Here is a 20,774-nt window from a genome sequence, read left to right on the forward strand (position 1 = left end):
TGAAGATAGTAACTCCTACTTCCTGGGTTTGTTTGGAAGGAGAGTGTCTGGGACAGTGGCCCTGGCTCACAGCAGGTGTCCAGTGAAGTTTGGTCTGTGCCCTCCACGTGTAGACCAGGAAGAAGAGCTAGAGTTCAGGTTCCAGGCTGCTATGACCTCACCTTGTGGCCTTGGCCCAGCACAGGGTTCAAGGAAGGAGTGGGATACCTGGGTGGGGATCATTCTGGCCACAGGGAACCAGACCTGGCTGATGACTGAAGGTTCTTTTCCTGCTCCAGCAAATCCAACACCATCCAACCTGAGAAACAACAGGGTCATCAGTGAGCTCTCCTTCAAGCCACCTGTCACAGAGTCCTGGTCTGGGACCAGGTGAGTGTCTGTCAGTGGAAACAGGAGCTTGGTTCGGGTTGGTGGAGTGAGTGGGATGGCCATTGGTTTGTGGTCAGGAAACTGGACGCTGATGTTGATCTGGACATAGCTGATCTTGACTGTGTCTCATGAGGCGTGGCGGCCTTCTCATCTGTAAAGGGGGAATAATGATCCCTGCCCCGTCAGTTCTTGATCTGGTAACAGTGTGAGGTCTGGATGCTTCAAGTCAGGGCCCAGCTGGAGGCTGGAGCCCTGACAGAAGCCCTGAGCCCCACGCAGGATGTCCTCCTTGCCTTCTTCCCACGACAGCCACACCTTTTACTCCAGCTCCTCCCAATACCCCATCTCCATGCAGAGCATCACCAGCACAGACTCAGAAGACAGTGGAGAGAGAGAGATTTTTTTGGTGAGTCCTTGGGGGTCACTGTAAGCCTCCTCTCAGAGTCCCCTGGGACCCACACTCACGTCCCTGGTTCCCAGCGTATCTACCCCAGCTGACTCACCCCAGCCCAGTCAGGTGTGATTTGGTCTCCTGTTGCAAGCCTTCTTGAGCACAGGCATATCAGGCAATCATCAGGGTTAGGAATATGATGGTTTCCCCTTAAGGAAGTCTGGAACTTGAAGAGCAGAGGCAGCCCGCCTCGCCCTCACGATGGTGGTACAGGTGGGCCCTGCCCTGGAAGGGGCAGAGTTGGAGGTGTCTTGTTGGCCATGGGGAGACACAAATGTACATGCCTCACCGTGGTGAGGGCTGTGAGAGACGTGGAGATGCAGGTGGACCACAGGACACCCGTTAGATTGGCACTGAAGAGGGCATCATGACCAGCACTTGATAGTTGCTGCATAGATACCGGAAGAATGAGCCAGCCAACCAGCAAAGCAGCCAAAACCCAGAGCCCAGGGTGGCCGCTTTTCTCACCAGAGCCACACTTCAGGAATGTCCCAGCAAGGTGGCAGCCTTCTAGGGAGGAGGCTGGGGGACCCTGTGTGTCTCCTGGAGGGCTGCCAAGGGAGTAGGCTCCATGTAGCCCGGGGTGGTGGGCAGTAAGGGAGTAGGCTCCGTGCAGCCTGGGGTGGTGGGCACTGCTGATGTCTGGGAGCTGGAGGTGGAGGCAGCTGCTTTGTAGGATGGACCCACTCTGGGCCATGGGTGGAAGTTTCAGAGGACTGATTGGGTGCAGCATCTAGTGTATGAAGGAGAGGCACAGTAGTAACACCTGGCTCACAGGACTGCTGAGAGGGTTTGAATGAGCAGAGTGTGCCCCAGTGCATGGCTCAGAGTAGGACCCAGTAGGCTCGCAGCTACACCCACAGGTGTGATCCACTGGGTGCTGCGTCTGTCTGTGTCCTAAACTCATTTGTAGGATTTTCCTCCTTGTGACAGCAGAACGCGGCATCTGCATTTCCTGTTTCCGGTGGCACCAGCAGTTCAGCCCTGCCAAGGAGCACTGGTACCATCCACTACGTGGCCCTGGACTTCCAGCCGAGCAAGGTGCCTGGGGTGGAGCTGGGCTTGGGCAGAGTCCTTGGGTCCTGGGAGAGAGACTGTGGGGCCAGGCCCTTCAGCACCAGCAGCACCGGGCTGCTGGGCTGCCACTGCCAGCCCAGTGCCTGGCTCTTATGCTCAGTGGTGCTCTGATCTGGATCTTGGGGCTCCTGTTCCTTCCCTCTCAGCATGGTGCCTTCATCAGCCTGCCCTGACTCCCTGTAGAGACAGACAGATGACGGTGTGGAGACCTGATCTGTGGAGGTTGCGGAATAAATCAGGAGAGACCCAGGACTCAGCAACCTGGCTCCAGGCCAAACTCTTCTATGAGGAGAACTCACTGTGTGGGAGGGTTCCAGAGCTCAGCCATTGATGCGGGGGTGTCAGAAGGGACTTCGGGGCCCCGGAAAGCCTCCCGAGAAAGCACACCTACTGGTAGACAGTAAAGCAGTGTCTACTACTAGACAGTAGCCAGCCTGTCTAGACAGCAGGGTGGAGAGCTCCACCTCTGTGCATTGCCCCCTTTGGGGAGATAGGGCTCACCGAGGCACCCCTGGAAAGGCCTAGGCTGGTGCTTGTTGACACCTGGGAAATTTCCTGCCCTGGATAAGTGTTTAGAGGGGAAGGCCTTGACCAATCTTTGGGCCAGAGAAGGGCCTGGCTCTTCCTGCGAGCTGGGAGATGAGAAGTGCTGGCAGGGCTGTGGCATCCAGCAGCAGGAGAGGTTAGCCTGGAGTTGAGGCTTTAAAGCCCAGGCCCCACAGGCTGCTGAGAGCAGGAGGCGGAGGTTCCTTTCCCCCTGAGACAGTTTGGGAGAGCCCCCTCCTCAGCCTGTCCTTCCTCACCAGGAACTCACAGACACTCCCACTCCCACTTCCACCCTCTGTCCCTCAGTCATCCATAGGCTCTGTCACGTCTGGGGAGAAGGTGGACTATGTCCAGGTGGATCTGGAGAAGACCTGGGCCCTGCAGAAGACCATGCATGAACAGATGTGCCTGCGGCAGTCCTTGGAGCCTCCCAGGGGTGCCAAGCTGTGACTTGGGCCACCAAAACCAGAGCAGGGCCAGGACAGTGCTTCAGAGCTGCTCCTCCACACTCTACAGCTCTGTGGTATCAGGGACCGCATCCCTTATCCAGAGAGCAGAGGCCTGATCCAGGCACATCCTCTGCCTACTCGGGGCCCACGTCTGCCTTTGGCTGGCTGTGGTCCCCACCTTCACCCCCTTGCTAGGAGCGGTTGCCAGCAAGCATCCTCAGTCTCTTCCTGCTCCTCAGACCCAGGCTCCCAACAGATTTCCACACTCACACTTCGCTCACGGTCCTCAGCCTCTTCCCTCTAGCCTTTGGGCTGTTCCCCTCAATCCTGGAACATGAGGAGCTACCCTGCTGACCCTGGGACCCGAGGCCCGCAGGCCACAGTGGACATGGACCTTTTCAGCCCTGGCATTTTTTGGTCAGGGGAGAGGCAAGGCCATCAGACGTTGAGATAGTTGAGAAGGAAGGTTAAAGGTGGTCTTGAGAAGCAAAGGAATTAGATCCTTAGACCCAGCAAGGCAGCTCTTACCTGCAGGGTCTCCCACTTTCAGACTGAGGCCAGAGTATGGCAGCTGCTCCTGGGTGGGAGAGGCAGAGAGGGAAAGGCAAAAGGAAGGGAAAACATTAAGAGTTTCAGAATGAACAGGGCAGAGCAGACACTTCAACCTACCTTGGGGTGAATAGACTTTCCTCCTCCAAAAAATGACTGCCCACAGGGTTTGATGGAGGCGGCCTCCACACCCTGTCAGCACCTGTGAGTGCCACACTTCACCAGACCAGGGGCCTGGTCAGCTTCTGGGGATGTACGCCTCAGCAGGAGCCCTCTCCCCTGGCTCAGGTGGCCAGGCCCCGGGCTTAGGCACTGAGGACACAGGAGTCTATCAGACCTTTTCCCAAACTTGACAAGGTCACATCAGTGAGGGAAAGGACAAGGACGCAGACGGTGGTGATGGGCAAGATGGGCTGAAGATGCTGATGGGGTGCCCAGAAAGTGGAAACTCCTCAGGGAGTGGAGGCAGAGAAGGTGGTTTTTAGGACAAGGGGTGCCTGAGTTAGGCTTGAGAGGAAGTTAGGTCAGATTTTTACAGGGAAGGAGGGCAGGGCCAGGGTGCAGTGGAGGAAGAAGGAACGACAGACTGGAAAAGCCTTGTGCTGAGGGACCAAAGGGACTTTGGAGTGCAGGTCCAGCTGCTCAGAACTGCAGGGGCCGGGCCTTTGTGCTTCCACAGTTGGAATGGTGATGGCCGGGTGGCCACACTGGGCAGAGTGTGCAGGGTGCTGGATGACTGGCCCAGCCCTGACTGTGTCCCTGTAAGGTCCTCTGCAAGAGACCCCATACAGTGCAGCTCTTAACTGCTGTTCCCTGTCCCCAGCTGACTACAATGGGGCCCAGTATTGATCTCAGTTCCCAGCCCAGTCACCTTCCTTGTTGATCCCAGGCTGCTGAGAAAGTGCTGCGTGTTCTGAGTGTGCGTGGCGTGCATGAACCTGGTGGAGGCTTCAGAGACTGAGGTGTTGAAGTCCCATCTCCAGAGGGGTTCCTTCTAGCTCTTGGTTCCTGTGACCACCAAAACCCTGAGGGTGAGATTAGGGTGGAGATGGAAAGAAGGGCAAGAGAAGAGGACACAGGCCTATTGGAAGCAGAGCTCTATTCCCAAGCCTGAACTCCAGTCATGTCTAGCATGTATCCACCCCTCCACCCACCAGCCCAGAAGGAAAAGTCAACTCAGCTTAATACAGGGGTCCTTGGACCTATCATGAGGTTAAAATCCACCTCCCCTGGTGGCCTGGCCATGAGTGAGACCCCAAAAAGGGACACCTCAGCCAGTGCAACTCACATGAGGGCTTGTCCTGCTGGGCTCTCCAGGGGAGCCTTCTTCACCCACCCCCACCACCTGCAAAGTTAGAGAGCAGTCAGGTGGGAACAATGAGAAGCAGGGGCAAGGACATCTCCCTAGGACCTTGCTTTTCCATCTGTGGAGTGGGTAGTTGGATTTGATATTTTCTGGCCCCTTCCTAGGCTGAGGCTCTACTGGTCTCGGGGAGCTCCTTGCTCTGTTACTTCTTTCTGGAGGATCTGCATCACGAGGGATGAGCAACACCAGAGCTTTGGCCAATTAGCCAGTCCCTCCCTGGCTTGATATGGACAACTTCTTTAGTTCAAACCAGTCAAACAGACCGCATTCCTATGGCAGAAGCACAACCATTCTGGTTGTGGGATCATAGGCTCAGCTGCAGTCTGCCTTGTGGTCCTTCAGCATGCTGTGAGGCTGTCATCTCAGTCCCAGGCCCTGGCACAGCACCACCGGTATGACTGTGACCTCCAGGGAGATGCAGGACAGGGAAGTGAGCACTGCCGTTCTGGGCCTGGGCCTTGATCTAGGAAGTGTGGGGGAGGGGAGGCTGACCTGCAGAGCACTAAGGGCATCATTCTGGGATACACCAGGCCCCTGGGGCCTGGGACAATGGCCGTCTGCCTGCTGAGAGCCCACTGCAGAGTCAGGCTGGCATATTCGGTCCGGCAATGTGTGTGCTTGTTTTTATTTGTTGGCTACTTGTATCTTGCTGTTTAGAATCATTTTGTACAGAATGTTTGGTTTCTCCTTAAGAGAAAATGGGCGAGAAGCCCCGTCTTAAGTTCTTGACTTGGTACCATTTAAAACTGACATTTCATTTTTCAAATCACTGTTGGTGCCTAATCACTGAAGTTAATCCATTTTTTTCTACAACTTTTATTATGTGTATTTACCCTGTGAGCAGACCTGGGGTGACAGGAGTGTGCTCAAGTGGTTGTCGTTTCTGCTGTGGCCACGGGACAGGCCTCGTGCTGGCAGGCTCCTTTGTACTGAGGCACTGGAGCAGGACAACAGTGAAGTGCATGAGGAATACAGCCCAGGGTGGGCTGCTTGGGTCTCTCTGGGAGTGGAGCCCATACTCACTGAAGTCCCACCTTGGGGTGAGCCTGAGCACCTGGCTGCCCTGGGTAGGCACAGACACACACTGTCAACAAGAAAAGCGTTTCAGAATCATTTCTCCAATGACCCAGGAAGGCCACTGTGCCAGTCTGTTCACTTCATCTTAAGTAGGAAATAAGTAGTTTTCCTGGCTCAGAAAGAAAATAAATTCTCTTTATCACAGAATCTGTTTTCCTAATCTGTAAACTGGACATTGTGCTAGCATCTGCCAATTCGTCTTTCTCAGAAGGGTGTCTAGTGGTGGGTTCTGAGAGGGCCTCATCTGTGTCTGTGTCCACTGGGCCTCTGGCACGGGTCCCTGAGGTCTGACATCTCACAGCTCCCCTCCACCCACTGCACAAGTGGGGCAGCCCTTGAGGTCCCTGGTGCCTTTTTACCTGTACCATGTTCTCCCAAATGGCACTGCAGGCATGGTGCTTGGGGACCCAGTGGTAAGGGCTGCTCCCAGGCTCTGTACATGCCCCACTTCTCTGCTTCAACTCGAGGATAGGGTGGGGTCCAGGAAAGGAGCCGGGTGCAGGCTCTGGAGTGGGAAACCTGTGGTGAAGGCTGATCCTGGGCTCTGTGAGCGTGGCTGCTCCTGCGTTTCTCTAGCTCCAGGATGGGATGGTGCCTGTGGTAAGGAGCTGGGTGTAGCCATGGTGGGTGCACCATGGCCCTGTGTGACAGCTAGTCCTTGGCCCTGCCAGTGTGGCTGCTCGTGTGCTCCTCTCCAGCTCCTGGATGGGATGGTGCCCACGGGAAGGAGATGGGTTTGAGTTCCGGAGAAACGGGGCTGCCTCCCAGCTAGCCCTGACCCGTGTCAAGTCCAGCTCTGGAGATGTGACAACCCCCTCTCAACCTCCCCAGCTTCTTAGGTGCGAGGAAAGGAATGTGGCATCTGCAACAGGTGTTTGTGGGCAGTCCAGAATTCTTGGGTCTGAAACATCTCCAGTTATTTGGGTTTCAGGTGCACCTGAGAGGTGAGTCCCCTCCACAGTATTCCACTGGGATGCCGCATCCTGTGCACCCTTCCTCCCTCTTCCATTCAATCCTCTAGGTCCTCCCAGCCTCAGAACTAGGCAAGTCCTTCAGCACACAGGGCTCTCACTCCATGCTGTATCTCAAGTGAAGGGGACGGGTATGTCCTCGCCTTACCAAGGAGGAGCACGGGTCCCTATCAGGCTGCCCAGATGCAGTGAGGAAATCAAGGGTACAGCATACAGGAAGAGCAACAGCTTTCAAAGGCTCCAGAGAGGCTGGTTTCATACTGTTTGAGAACAAGGGTCTTTCTCTTTGTAGAAAAGGGGCTATAGCAGGGTCAAGGCACAAGAAGGTCACTGGACTGCCCCCGCTCAGCCCTCAGGTACTGCTCTGGTTGTCCATGGCTAAAACTCATCCTGCTGGCCAAAGCCTTTGCTGTTCCAGTTGTTAAATATTTTGATACCACCCTTAACTCTAAAGGGTGGAGTCACAGGCACAGTTAGGAGCTAGAACTAACCTCCCACTGACACTTGGCCATTCACACTCGTAGAACAGCACACTTACTAAATAACTGCATAATTCATTATGCAATGTCTGTTCCTCTGAAGTAAGGGGTTAGGTCTGTTTGGATCACCAATATATTCCGACACTGAGCAATGAATGAATGAACGGATGGATGGATTTTTAAAAGACTCAAAGTGAAGGGAAATACTATATTGACCCAATGCTTGGCTGAGACTGGATGCATCTCCACCCAGGAGATCAAATCCAGGAATCTGGTGGGTCTGCTTTCCCACAGGTGAGGATGTTGCTGTCCTTGGAAATGGCTTCCGTCCAGCCGTGTGGAGGGTGGACGTGGTCCAGACTCTGGGAGAGCCCGGCTCAGCCTTGGGCCCCTCCCTGGGCCACTGCTGGTAAAAGAGCACACAGACTTTCCTTGCATAAGAGGGATGGGACATTGCAGTAGACAGCAGGAGAAGGCCACCTGTGTGGGCAGTTTCCCATAGGGGCTGGGCAGCAGCACCCTTGCGGGCTTAGCAGTGGTTGGGACAGCTCTCCCGGGACACTCCAGAGAGTGCTGGTTCAGTGCTAGTTCACAGCTCTGGCCTGGCACCAGCAAGTGGGCAGTGATGTCACCCAGGATCTTGCAGTTCCTGCATCGAAGGGGAAGCACAGCAATCTTTGGATGAGATAGTGTGGCCGCTGGCTCAGGCCCCTGTCTGTTCAACACCCTTAGGGACAGCACCCACCTCGCTGGAGCAGCAGCTCTCTGCTGTCAGCCTGTGAGGGAACAGGAAGTAGTTGACCAGGTTCAAGTCAAAGCTGGAGCCCTGGAGACCACACAACGCTTTCACAGAGAGGGCAGTGGTGTCCCTGTGGGTCCCTGGTCCCAGGCCATTCTCCCCCTTTTTGTTCACCCCCTCATTCACTTCTGTACCCTCAACAGCCCAGGGATGCCTGGCAATGTGGGTGCTCAAAGTTGACAGTAGATGAATGATACTTACAGCACGTGAAGGCCCCAGACTTAATGTAGTAGGTGGAATCACTGGAGAGAGATTTGGGCAGCACAGCACAGAATGGGGCTCTAGGGGGCCCTGCCATGGCCCCAGAGGCTCCATCATGAACCTGTGCTAGCATGGACAAGGGCTTAATAGCTTCTTCCATGAAGCAGGCTCTTGTAGTCACATGCAGGTGGGTCCTGGGGCAGGGAGGGTGTCACTGTGGGGGCCTGACCGGAGCTACCTTTCCACCCATGCCTCCCGCTGCACACACTTGGCAGCGGGAGGCTTGATCCAGGAAGGCAAATAGCCACTGCAGCCTGGAAATAAAAGGCTGTGAGTTGTTCTCAAATGAAGCCAAGAGTGTTTGAAGCTTCACAAAAAAAGCAGGAGTGCCCAGGGTAAGCAAAGGCCCCGAAGGAGCCTCTACTCACCCATGGTCTCCAGGCCAAAGGCAGAACAGGCATTTCTAGTTCAAAGTGAGGCTGGAGGCATGGGACCCGGAGGAAGAGAAGGTGAACACTTGGCCCAGAGTGTCTGGGATTGGAAACACAGCAATGACCTTGGTTTGGAAAATAAGCGGTATAACAAGGTAACCCCTGAAGTCCCTTCCAGCTCTGACATCCCATAGCCCCAGGAGCCAAAGATTAGTGTGTCCTAAGGTCTTGTGGTACCAGGGTTCTAAGGCTGGGGCTCAGGTCTGCCACGGAGTTCATGTCAACATCATTCCAACCACAGCAGCCCCCATACCCCTTTCTCCATGGTTCCCCAGGAGAGAGCATCCACACCCCTGCAAAGCAGCAAGCTCCACCTCTGTCCCAGTCCACTGCTGCAGCCCCTGTTCAGGGGCCTGGCCCTAGAGCCACCATGAGTTATTCCACCCACACCACTTTCTCCCTGCTTCCCTGGGACAGGGCATTCAGACCTATGCAGAGCAGTGCCTCTGGCTCCACCTCCACCCCCAGTCGACTCCTGCAGCCCTGCTCAGCACCCTGGCCCTAGAGTCACCCAAAGTTATCCCCCTGCCTTCAAATGAGAAAGGCAGGCATCAGTATGAGAATTATGCTGACAGAAGAGGACATGGTGGTGTACACTGGCTTCTGATGGCAGAGGTGTGGTCCTATGGGAGACAGGAAGGAGATCCTCTTCATGCCCATATTCCCTGGAACAAGCTGATTTCCAGATCCCAGCTTTGTTTCTCTTCTCACTAGACAATCTGGAAAGATCAGTCATGCATTTCTCCAAACAGCCCACCGCACAGAATAGCACTTCTTAAAGTGTGGGCCACTCAGCTGTTTCAAGGCAATGTAAGTTCAGAAATGGAGGAAGCCTTTAGAAACCTGTAAAGCATTGTGATATTACCATGGCCACATAAACACAGGGTCTTTTTTTTTTTTTTTTTTTTTTTTTTGGTAAGTCATTTTATTGTATTTTACAAAAGTAATGGTCTGCAGCAGACCAAAATTAGAAAAAAACAAGTCCTTCACCAGGAAGTTTGAGAAGAACAAGGAGCCGCAGCTTGGGAAGTCAGAGATCATAGCCAACCTCCTCTGCTGAACCTGAAGTTCAGAGAGGAGAAATTGCCTTGAGGTCATACTATAAACCTGGATCAAAGCTTACTTTCACAGAATCAAAGCTGAAATTTTGAGTGATTTTTAAGCAAACCATAAAGTGAATAGGTAGCCATAGATAGTAAATACTGCGTTTGTTGCATTCAACAAAAACATGTCTGAAACCAGAATGAATGGGAGCTCCACACAGGAGGACGCAGTCCACCACCATGGACTCATGGAGAAAAGTCAGTGATGTCAAGCAGCCAGCGAGGACCCCTCCTCCCACCTACCCTTGTGCCCATCTTGAGTTCTTATCCCGTTGCTACCTACTACCTTGACAATGGCTTGAGGCCCTCTGGGGCCTTCACGTATCCACAGACCTCAGGGGATCATGTCAGCAATGCAAAGCAAGACCCACTCTCTCCAGCCCACATTCTCACTCCTTTCTACCATCTACCATTGACCATAATGCGGAGAACCAAGGGCAGACAGGAAGTGCAAAATCAGCGTCTATTCAAAAACCACGAACAAGGCCTGAGGGATGCTGTTCACGCAACATGGGGCACCCAGATTGATTAAAACGATATTGCCCGTATCTGACTTGGCCATGTGCTCAGGGCAGAAGCCAGTCAGCTCGCTCTCCTGTGAGGTCCAGGCCTCCTACCATAATTGCTGCTTAGTGTAATCCTCACTGGGAACATGAAAGTCCTGAGGAGGAAACAAGGCAAGGCAGTGGGCACCAGAATCAGCCCAGTAACTGGACTAGAAAACAGTCACCTCCTCTGGGAAGTCGTCTTCACTACATCCAACCTGGCTGGAGTCCTGAGAAACTGCCTACAAATGGTGCCAACAGCTTCTGCCTGCAAACACAGTCCAGCTTCTCATCTTGACATGACGGCCTTTTGTGTGACCTTTCACTTCATACCACCTTAAAGTAATGCCCATTTTATCGATTAAATGACTGAGATTCAGATGGAGAAAAGAATTGGTCAGGTCACATGGCAGTGAATGAAGGATTCATAAGTTCCTACAGGAGCCCAGCAGCTACAGCCCTGGTCCATTGGCCAAATCCAGTGGCATCAAGACCTCGGTGTAAGCCCCCGTGCTCGTCCTCACTTGCTGTCTGGCCATGGTCAGTGAGCGTCTCTGACTCAACCTGTAAACCTCCCTGGGCCTGGATTTCCTCATCTCTCAGGTGAGGATATGTCTACCTTCTACTAGTTTGGCGTTCTATTCTTCCATGGTGCTTACCCGCAGTCATGTTCCTGCTTTCGTCTTCTACTTTTAGATTTGCAGAGTCAACTTGCAAGACAATTAGTCACCCACTTGGGACATGATCCTACAGTCAGGTCAATGGGAGTGTGCTGGGGTTCTGTGGTATGGGTCCTTGGTCATGAGCAAGCTTTCCCCTCATTACCCTTTATCACATTATACAGCTGCACCTGCAGCAATATCACCAAGCACTAGTTCTAATAATGATATATTTTAAAGAAAACACCTAAGCACAATGTAGTGTTTCTTAATTGATTTAAGCAGCATTTATGACAGTTACTCTAGCCCTATTCTTGTCCTCAGATCCTGAGTACAGTACCCTAGATTTGTACAAGATTCCACAGAGCTTCGAGCTGGCTTAACACCCAATACCCTCATCTCCCCAGTGCACGTCCTCTGACTACTGCAGAAGACGTTGCTCGAGCAGTGGTTTAACTCACTCATTTCCCAGGAGCATTTATTAGATAACATATCAGATTAGCCAATCACCTCCCACAGATGATTAAAAAAGATCAAAAGAGCTGCCAGAGGGGAGATAACAGCATCTTCTCTCTTAGTCCCTCTTTTTTCTTGTAATTCTGCCCTATCCAGTTTTTCCTCACCCCACACACAATATCAACAAATAGGGACAGAAAGGCAGATGGGTGGACAGAACCTATACACACACACATATGCATACACACACACACACAGAGAGAGAGAGAGAGAGAGAGAGAGAGAGAGAGAAGGAAAAATATTCACAACAGAAAAAAGATCATCGAATGCCATTTTCCCCCATAGAATGGAACTTCATACTTTTAAGAAAATAAAACAATTCCCCAAATTACTCTTAAGCTCCTAATGCTTCTGGAAATTTACATATGATGGCCCCCTGAGCAAGCTCTGCTGCTCCCAGAGAAACTGGCATAGCCTGATGCATGTGCCTTGGTACAAGCACTTCCCAGAGCTTGTGTGCAACGGAACATATATCCAAACCATAATGTGCTTTTAGAACACATGTGGAAGAATTTCATAAACAGTAAAATCCTATACTTTTCTGTCTTGACTCTCAAACTGGCTTGTTGGCAAGTGGTATGTAAAGCCACAGGAAAAATGTAGCACTTTTTCCTGGAGCTATATTCTCTAATATTCAACAAAGAAAAATATGCATTTATGTTAAAACAAGTGTTTATAATTATGAACTACATGCCTGAGTCTTTTTGTCTAACTTTAATTTACAATCAGGGTATATGTGTAGGTTTGTTACCTGGGTATATTGTATGGTGCTGAGGTTCGGAACACGAGTGAATCCATCACCCAGGTAGTGAACCTAGAGACCCATAGGTAGTTTTTATTAACCCTTACACCCCTCCCTCTCTCCTTGCTCTTGTATTCCCAAAAGTCTATTGCTCCTATTTTTATTACCATGCATACCCAATGTTTAGCTCCCACTTATAAGTGAGAACATGTGATATTTGATTTTCTGTTTCTGCATTTGTTTGTTTAGGATGATGGTTTCCAGCTGCATCCAAGTGGCAGCAAAGGGCTTGATTTCATTCTTTTTTTATAGGTGTGTAGTACTCCATAGTGTATATGTGCCACGTTTTATTTATTCCACCCATAATTGATGGGCACCTGGGTTCATTCCACGTCTTTGCTATTGTTAAAAAAAAAAAAAAAAAAAAAACTACCGTTGAATGGTAGTTCTAAGTTCTCTGAGAAATTTCCACACTGCTCTCCACAGTGACTGAACTGATTTAAATTCCCATCAACCGTATATACCCACTCCTTTTTCAACAACCTCATCAATCTGTTATTTTTGGACTTTTTAGTAATAGCCATTCCGACTGGTGTGAGATGATATCTCTTTATGGTTTTGATTTGCATTTCTCTGGTAATTAGTGATGATAAGCATTTTTTTCATGAATATTCTTGTATGTCTTTTTTTGAGAAGTGGCTGTTTATGTCCTTTGCTGCCTTTTTAATGGGGTTATTTGCTTTTTGCTTGTTCAAGTGTTTAAATTACTTATAGATTCTGGATACTTGACTTTTGTTGAATGCATGGTTTGCAAATACCTTCTTCCATTATGTGGGTTGTCTGTTTACTTCCTTGATAGTTTCCTTTGCTGTGGAGAAGCTCTTTAGTTAATTAAGTCTCACTTGTTAATTTTTGTTTTTGTAGCAATTGCTTTTGAGGACATAGCCACAATTATTTGCCCAGGCTTATATTTAGAAGGATATTTCCTAGGTTTTCTTATAGGATTTTGATTAGTTTGAGATCTTTCACTTAAGTCTTTAATACATCTTGAATTAATTTTTGTATGTGATGATAGGTAGGTGTGATGTTTAATAATGAGTGTCAACTTGACTGAATTGAAGGATGCAAAGTATTGTTCCTTGGTGTGTCTGTGAGGGTGTTGCCAAAAAAGATTAACATTTGAGTCTGTGGGCTGAAAGAGGCAGACCCACCCTCAATCTGCGTGGGCACCATCTAATCAGCTGCCAGTGCAGCTAGGATAAAAGCAGACAGAGGAACATGGAAGGACTAGACTGGCTGAGTCTTCTGGCCTTCATCTGTCTCCCAGGCTGGCTGCTTCCTGTCCTTGAATACTGGACTCCGAATTCTCCAGCTTTTGGACTCTTGGACTTACACCAGTGGTTTGCCAGGGGCCCTCGGGCCTTCAGCCACAGACTGAAGGCTGCCCCGTCAGCTTCCCTACTTTTTAGGTTTGGAGACTAGGGCTGGCTTTTTTGCTTCTCAGCTTGCAGACGACTTATTGTGGAACTTCACCTCATTATTGTGTGACTTAACAATCCTTAATAAACTCCCTTTCATATGTACATCTATCCTACTAGTCCTGTCCCTCTAGAGAAAGCTGACTAATGCAATAGGGATCCAGTTTTATTCTTCTGCGTATGCGTAGCCAGTTACTCGGGACCATTTATTAAATAGAGAGTCCTTTCCCCATTGCCTATTTTTGTTGACTTTGTTGAAGATCAGGTGGTTGTAGGTATGCAGCTTTATTTCTGGCTTTTATATTTTGTTCCATTGGTCTTTGTATCCACTTTTGTACCAGTCAGTATTAGGTTACTGTGTCCCCATAGCATAGTTTGAAGTTGGGTAGTGTGATGCCTCCCACTTTTTTGTTTTGTTTTCTGTTCTGTTTTGTATTCTTTTTTTTTGCTTAGGCTTACTTTGACTCTTCAGGGATTTTTTGTTGTTGCTGTTGCTGTAGTTGTTGTTCCAAATGGATTTTAGAATAATTCTTCTAATTCTGTGAAAAACGATGTTGGTAGTTTGATGGGAATAACATTGAATCTGTAAGTTCCTTTGGGAAGTATGATCATTTTAATGATGTTGCTTCTTGTATAAGCATGGGATGTTTTTCCATTTATTTGTGTCATTTCTGATTTCTTTCAGCAGTGTTTTGTAATTCGCCATAAAGTAATCTTTCACCTCCTTGCTTAGCTGAGTCTCTGAGGTACAATGAGATTGTAGAGAGACTCTGAGCTCATGTCAGGCTGCTTTGGGTCAGTCCCCTACTCTGATATCAAGTAGTTTGGTGGAAATGTGGAGATGCCCAGGTCTGCTGGATGATGCAGAATGACTCAGCCTAGTTTTCAGAGCACTGCTCTCTGCTGATCTTTTTGATCTTCCCTACACTCTGCCGACACACTACTGCCAAACTGAAATTGGGTATTTCCACTTCTGTGCCTTTTCTTCTGACTCATCTGGAGCGACCCCCTCTTGCCAGTTCCTGTCTGTCAAGGCCTAACTGCTAGATCTCTTCTCTATGATGCTTTCCAGAATCTTCTCAAGTTGGCTCCCTAAGCTATCTGTACCTGTATTATAAAGTTTAACTCCATGCACCTGCTAGTAATAAGTATTTGCAGATCATCTTATCACCTAGATCAGACCTTTTGTACCCAGAGTGCAACACCCATGTCTCACTCGTCTTGGGTTTCCCTCAGTGCCCAGTACAGGGCCATGCTCCCTCCTCTTTGTTCATACTTATATTATAGCATTCTTCACACTGCAGTAATGCTGTTATGATATTCCCTCATTCACTGCAGACATGTACTGGGTACAGAGGACAAAGAGCTCAAAACAATGTGGTCCCTGCCCACCAGAAACTCACAGTCTACCAGGAAACAAACAGTAACAGTCTCAGAAGCTCAGAGCTCTTTATTTTTCTCCTTTTTGATGCCAAAACCTTGGGCTACATTTCCAACAAATGGAAGTCCTGTCTCCTCTGTTCATCCACCTGTGGTGACAGGGAGCTCAGGAGGTATCTAGGCAGCCTATTCCATTTTAAGTAGCTCTGACTATTAAACAACTCTGTCTCTTGTGAAGTTTGAAAAGCTGAGAAGTTCCAAGTAGATACCAGATGTTTTGTTTGTTTGTTGCATCTGCCAATTCATGGTAAATTGGCCCTTAGTGTGTTTGGCAATTTTTGCTTTATAAACTAATTTTTAGTATGTAGCTAAACTTGCAAGACAGTAAGGGAGAATCACCAGGGGTCAAAAAGGAAGAGAAAACTGAATTCCAGAACAGTGAGTCGGAAATGATGCTCTTTTTTTCTGCAATGTGGTGGTAGGGTACATGAGTGAACTTAAGTGTGTACCAAACTGTAAACTAGGTAAAGAAGTGTTTGAAAATACTTCTTTAAACATTTTGGGTGCCATATGGACGTAAAGCTTGAATGTGCTGAAGCGTGGTATTTTAGAGCATTGTAATGTATGGTGAAGTGTTTGTGCATACATACATACATAAAAGATGATTATAATAATGTTGCTTAAAAATGATTTGTTAACAGTGCCTATTTAGTGATTATATGATTACCTAACTGTAAACTAAATGATCAAGTGTTTACATATACTTCTTTAAACATACGACTTACCATTAAGGTTAAAAACTTAGCTTTATCAAGTTATTTCAACACATGTATATAATGTGTGCAGTGAAGTGTTTTTAGATAGGTGTTTAAAAATAGAATCAAATAATGTGTGAAAGTTTATAAATTGTGTAATTCTTGTTATGCTCAACTAAATCAGACTCTAGGGACCGGGGGTAAAAGCACTAAGGGAACATAGCACTTGCTCCAAGAATTTTATTTTCCACAAGCCTGCTGTCAGCCTAAGACCGGTTTTACCTAGTGACTGATGAAACTTCCTGCTTTGACACCAAGACCAGTTTTACCTGCCACCATCACTCACCAATCAGAGCTTTCCAGCTCCCAAAAGCTTCTCTAGTGCCCATGAGCCTTCTTTCAAAACAATACGTAATGTTTCTTTTTAAAATAAAACCCCCAAACTTCTCTTTGTTCTTCAGATATACCAAAGACCACCTGTGTATATGTCCTGAATTGCAACTGTTGCTTCCAAAAATAAAACGTTAAATTTAGAAATTCATCCTTTATTTTGACATCGACAAATGTTACTGAAAAGTTGTATCATTACTGTGTTAATTCACTGATTTTAGGTGTTTACCACATGTGAGATGGGTCTCTTGAAGACAGCAGATGGTTGGGCCTTTTATTTTTTATCCAACTTGCCAGTGTATGCATTTTAAGTCTGGTGTTTAGACAATTTACATCTAAGATTAGTATTTATATGTTAGATTTTGATCCTTCCATCATGTTGTTAGCTGGATGTTTTGTAGACTTGATTATCTAGTTGCTTAATGGTGTCTGTGGGCTATGTGTTTAAAGTGAACTTTTGTGGTAGCAGGTATTGTTCTTTCACTTCCATGTTTAGCATGTTCTTAAGAACCTCTTATAAGGTTTGTCTACTGGTAACAAATTCCCTTAGTGTTTATTTGTTGGGAATGATTTTATTTCTCCTTTGTTTATGAAGCTTAGTTTGTTGGGGTATTAAATACTTGGTTGGAATTTCTTCTCTTTCAGGATGCTGAAAATAGCATCTGCAATTTCTTCCGGCATGTAAGGTTTCTGCTGAGAATTCTGCTGCTAGTCTGATGGGGTTCCCTTTGTAAGTGATCTGCCTCTTCTCTTTAGCTGCCTTTAAGATTTTTTTCTTTTGCTTTCACCTGAATGAATCTAATGACCTATGTGCCTTTTGCATGGTCATAGTATCTCACAGGGATTCTCTCAATTTTTTGAATTTGCATGTCAACCTTTCTAGTGAGATAGGGGAATTTTTCATGGACTATAACCTCAAACATGGTTTTGAGGTTGCTTACTTTCTGTCCTTGTTTCTTAGCAATGCCAGTGGGTTGTAGTTTTGGTCTCCTTACACAATCCCATATTTCTCAGATATTTTGTTCATTGACTAAGATTCTTTTTTCTTTATTTTTCTCTGACTGAGTTGATTCAAAGAACCAGTCTTCAAGCTCTGACGTTCTTACCTCAGCTTGCCTATACTGCTGTTAATGTTTCCAACTAGAAATCTAAAGCTATTCTAAAATTAAAATTCTATCTTAAAAAATGACTATATAGGCTGGAGGCGGTGGCTCACGCCTGTAATCCCAGCACTTTGGGAGGCTGAGAAGGGCAGATCGCCAGGTCAGGAGATCGAGACCATCCTGGCTAACACGGTGAAACCCCATCTCTACTAAAAATACAAAAAAGTAGCCAGGCGTGGTGGCGGGCGCCTGTAGTCCCAGCTACTTGGGAGGCTGAGGCAGAAGAATGGTGTGTACCTGGGAGGCAGAGCTTGCAGTGAGCCGAGATCGTGCCACTGCATTCCAGCCTAGGCCACAGAGTGAGACTCCATCTCAAAAAATAAAAATAAAAATAAAAATAGAAATGACTATATATGCATATCCAGCCAGTGTTTAAAGCAATCCATCCATACAACTAACAGACATCTTCTATCCCAATTTTATGATGGTTTTGCTAAAGAGGGGCAAAATATACTCAGAAACCAAATTATTTGATTTCATTAAACCCATTCTTCTTCAAGTCAGAAGCCCTTATTCCATGTTTTCAAAATTCATGATATTGTAAGGATTATGAAAAAATATGAAAGCAAATTAAAGTGGTCAAAGGGAAAGTGTTCACGAAAATGTTATTAGCAAAACAATCTATCTATAAAAATGTGAACATATTTTAATAACCTTGAACATGGCAGGAAGAGTTGTAATATAAAAAGAGATTTACATGTGCAAAAGCTGACGGAAAAAGTTTCAGCTTCAAGCATTAACGTCTTAGTTCACAAATCTGAAGGAAAATAAAGAGAAAGGTACTAAGAGATATGAAAAAAATATATAAGAATAAATATTTCTTTTATGAATCCTTGTGAATATATGACAGCATAGAAGCTACAGAAAACCAGTTTACTGTTTGAAAAATGAATGTTAGTTCAGAAGTACCAATATGGCATTTTCAAGTCAGTGGAAAATAAGTGTACAGTGTTCATGCAATAATTTAGAGTATCCTCACTGCATTAAAAGGGATTTTAGAACATAACTTTTCTTACTGAAGCACATTTTATAGCTCTGAAAATGTAAGGTGTTTTGACAATGAATTAGGAAGATTATCAAATACATAACAATAAATTACACTTAATCAAATTAAAACCTCTTTATTATTATACTTTAAGTTCTAGGGTACATGTGCATAACGTGCAGGTTTGTTACATATGTATACTTGTGCCATGTTGCTGTGCTGCACCCATCAATTCGTCAGCACCCATCAACTCGTCCTTTACATCAGGTATAACTCCCAGTGCAATCCCTCCGCCCTCCCCCCTCCCCATAATAGGCCCCGGTGTGTGATGTTCCCCTTCCCGAGTCCAAGTGATCTCATTGTTCAGTTTCCACCTGTGAGTGAGAACATGCGGTGTTTGGTTTTCTGTTCTTGCGATAGTTTGCTGAGAATGATGGTTTCCAGCTGCATCCATGTCCCTACAAATGACACAAACTCATCCTTTTTTATGGCTGCATAGTATTCCATGGTGTATATGTGCCACATTTTCTTAATCCAGTCTGTCACTGATGGACATTTGGGTTGATTCCAAGTTTTTGCTATTGTGAATAGTGCCACAATGAACATATGTGTGCATGTGTCTTTATAGCAGCATGATATATAATCTTTTGGGTATATCCCCAGTAATGGGATGGCTGGGTCATATGGTACTTCTAGTTCTAGATCCTTCAGGAATCACCATACTGTTTTCCATAATGGTTGAACTAGTTTACAATCCCACCAACAGTGTAAAAGTGTTCCTATTTCTCCACATCCTCTCCAGCACCTGTTGTTTCCTGACTTTTTAATGATTGCCATTCTAACTGTTGTGAGATGGTATCACGCCATTCTAACTGGTGTGAGATGGTTTTGATTTGCATTTCTCTGATGGCCAGTGATGATGAGCATTTTTCATGTGTCTCTTGGCTGTATGCATGTCTTCTTTTGAGAAATGTCTGTTCATATCCCTTGCCCACTTTTTGATGGGGTTGTTTGTTTTTTTCTTGTAAATTTGTTTGAGTTCTTTGTAGGTTCTGGATATTAGCCCTTTGTCAGATGAGTAGATTGCAAAAATTTTCTCCCATTCTGTAGGTTGCCTGTTCACTCTGATGGTAGTTTCTTTTGCTGTGCAGAAGCTCTTTAGTTTAATTAGATCCCATTTGTCAATTTTGGCTTTTGTTGACTTTGCTTTTGGTGTTTTAGACATAAAGTCCTTGCTCATGCCTATGTCCTGAATGGTATTACCTAGGTAAAACCTCTTTTTACATAGTATATTGGAAAGTATTTTTTCTTGTGCTCTAAATGATACATGGTTGATTAAAATTTAAGTGATATTCATCTTAAACTGTGCTTGAGATGTGAACTAGATTTAATACATACAAAATTCTTATTTCCCCATTCAATTTAATAAAAATTCCAAAAGGTCATTTACTTTTCAAAAAGAAACTCATTGCAATAATTCCCTATTGAGGACCAGAAATCCCAAAGCATTAGTTATCGATATAGAGCTTTCAAGTTTCTAGGTCACCGAATGGAATCTGAAACCAACCCCATGGTGACTAAAGGGTATTGTCAGGAAAAACTGTTAAATGACCTTTATCAAATGGTCTCAGTAGGAGACAGGTGTCCACTGTTGCTGACCATCTGAGTTTAAAAGCAAGAACATAAAAGGGGATGATTGCCCCTAAAAAAATTATCTCCAGGGATTTGATTTAGGTCAAACATTGAGGTTGGACAAGTCTATGGCACAGTGAGTTAACATAATCTCATCCACCCCACTCTCCATACATACCTCAACCAACAACCCCCCAACACACACACACACACGCACACACACACACACACACTCTGCATAAGCTTTCTGAAAAGGTGTTTACTATAAAAATGATTCAAGGAGGCCGGGCGCGGTGGCTTACACCTGTAATCCCAGCACTTTGGGAGGCCGAGGCGGGCGGATCACAAGGTCAGGAGATCGAGACCACGGTGAAACCCCGTCTCTACTAAAAATACAAAAAATTAGCCGGGCGTGGTTGTGGGCGCCTGTAGTCCCAGCTACTCGGGAGGCTGAGGCAGGAGAATGGCGTGAACCCGGGAGGCGGAGCTTGCAGTGAGCCGAGATCGCGCCACTGCACTCCAGCCTGGGCGACAGAGCGAGACTCCATCTCAAAAAAAAAAAAAAAAAAAAAAAAAAAAATGATTCAAGGAAAGGGAGAAG

At 47.0% G+C, this 20,774-nt stretch overlaps 1 protein-coding gene across 1 annotated transcript in view; it reads left to right on the plus strand.

The window, feature by feature from the left end:
• Positions 1-6,028, plus strand: part of GAB4 (GRB2 associated binding protein family member 4) — a 58,513-nt gene extending 52,485 nt beyond the window's left edge. Inside the window, exons 12-15 of the mRNA XM_028828027.2 lie at positions 279-369; positions 679-775; positions 1,754-1,861; positions 2,750-6,028. Coding sequence (XP_028683860.2) covers positions 279-369; positions 679-775; positions 1,754-1,861; positions 2,750-2,893 — 440 coding nt within the window. The 3' untranslated portion in view covers positions 2,894-6,028. The remainder of the gene's footprint in view (positions 1-278; positions 370-678; positions 776-1,753; positions 1,862-2,749) is intronic.
• The last annotated feature ends 14,746 nt before the right edge of the window (positions 6,029-20,774 follow it).

Source organism: Macaca mulatta, chromosome 10, assembly GCF_049350105.2.
Source record: "Macaca mulatta isolate MMU2019108-1 chromosome 10, T2T-MMU8v2.0, whole genome shotgun sequence".
Classification (NCBI taxonomy): Eukaryota; Metazoa; Chordata; class Mammalia; order Primates; family Cercopithecidae; genus Macaca; species Macaca mulatta.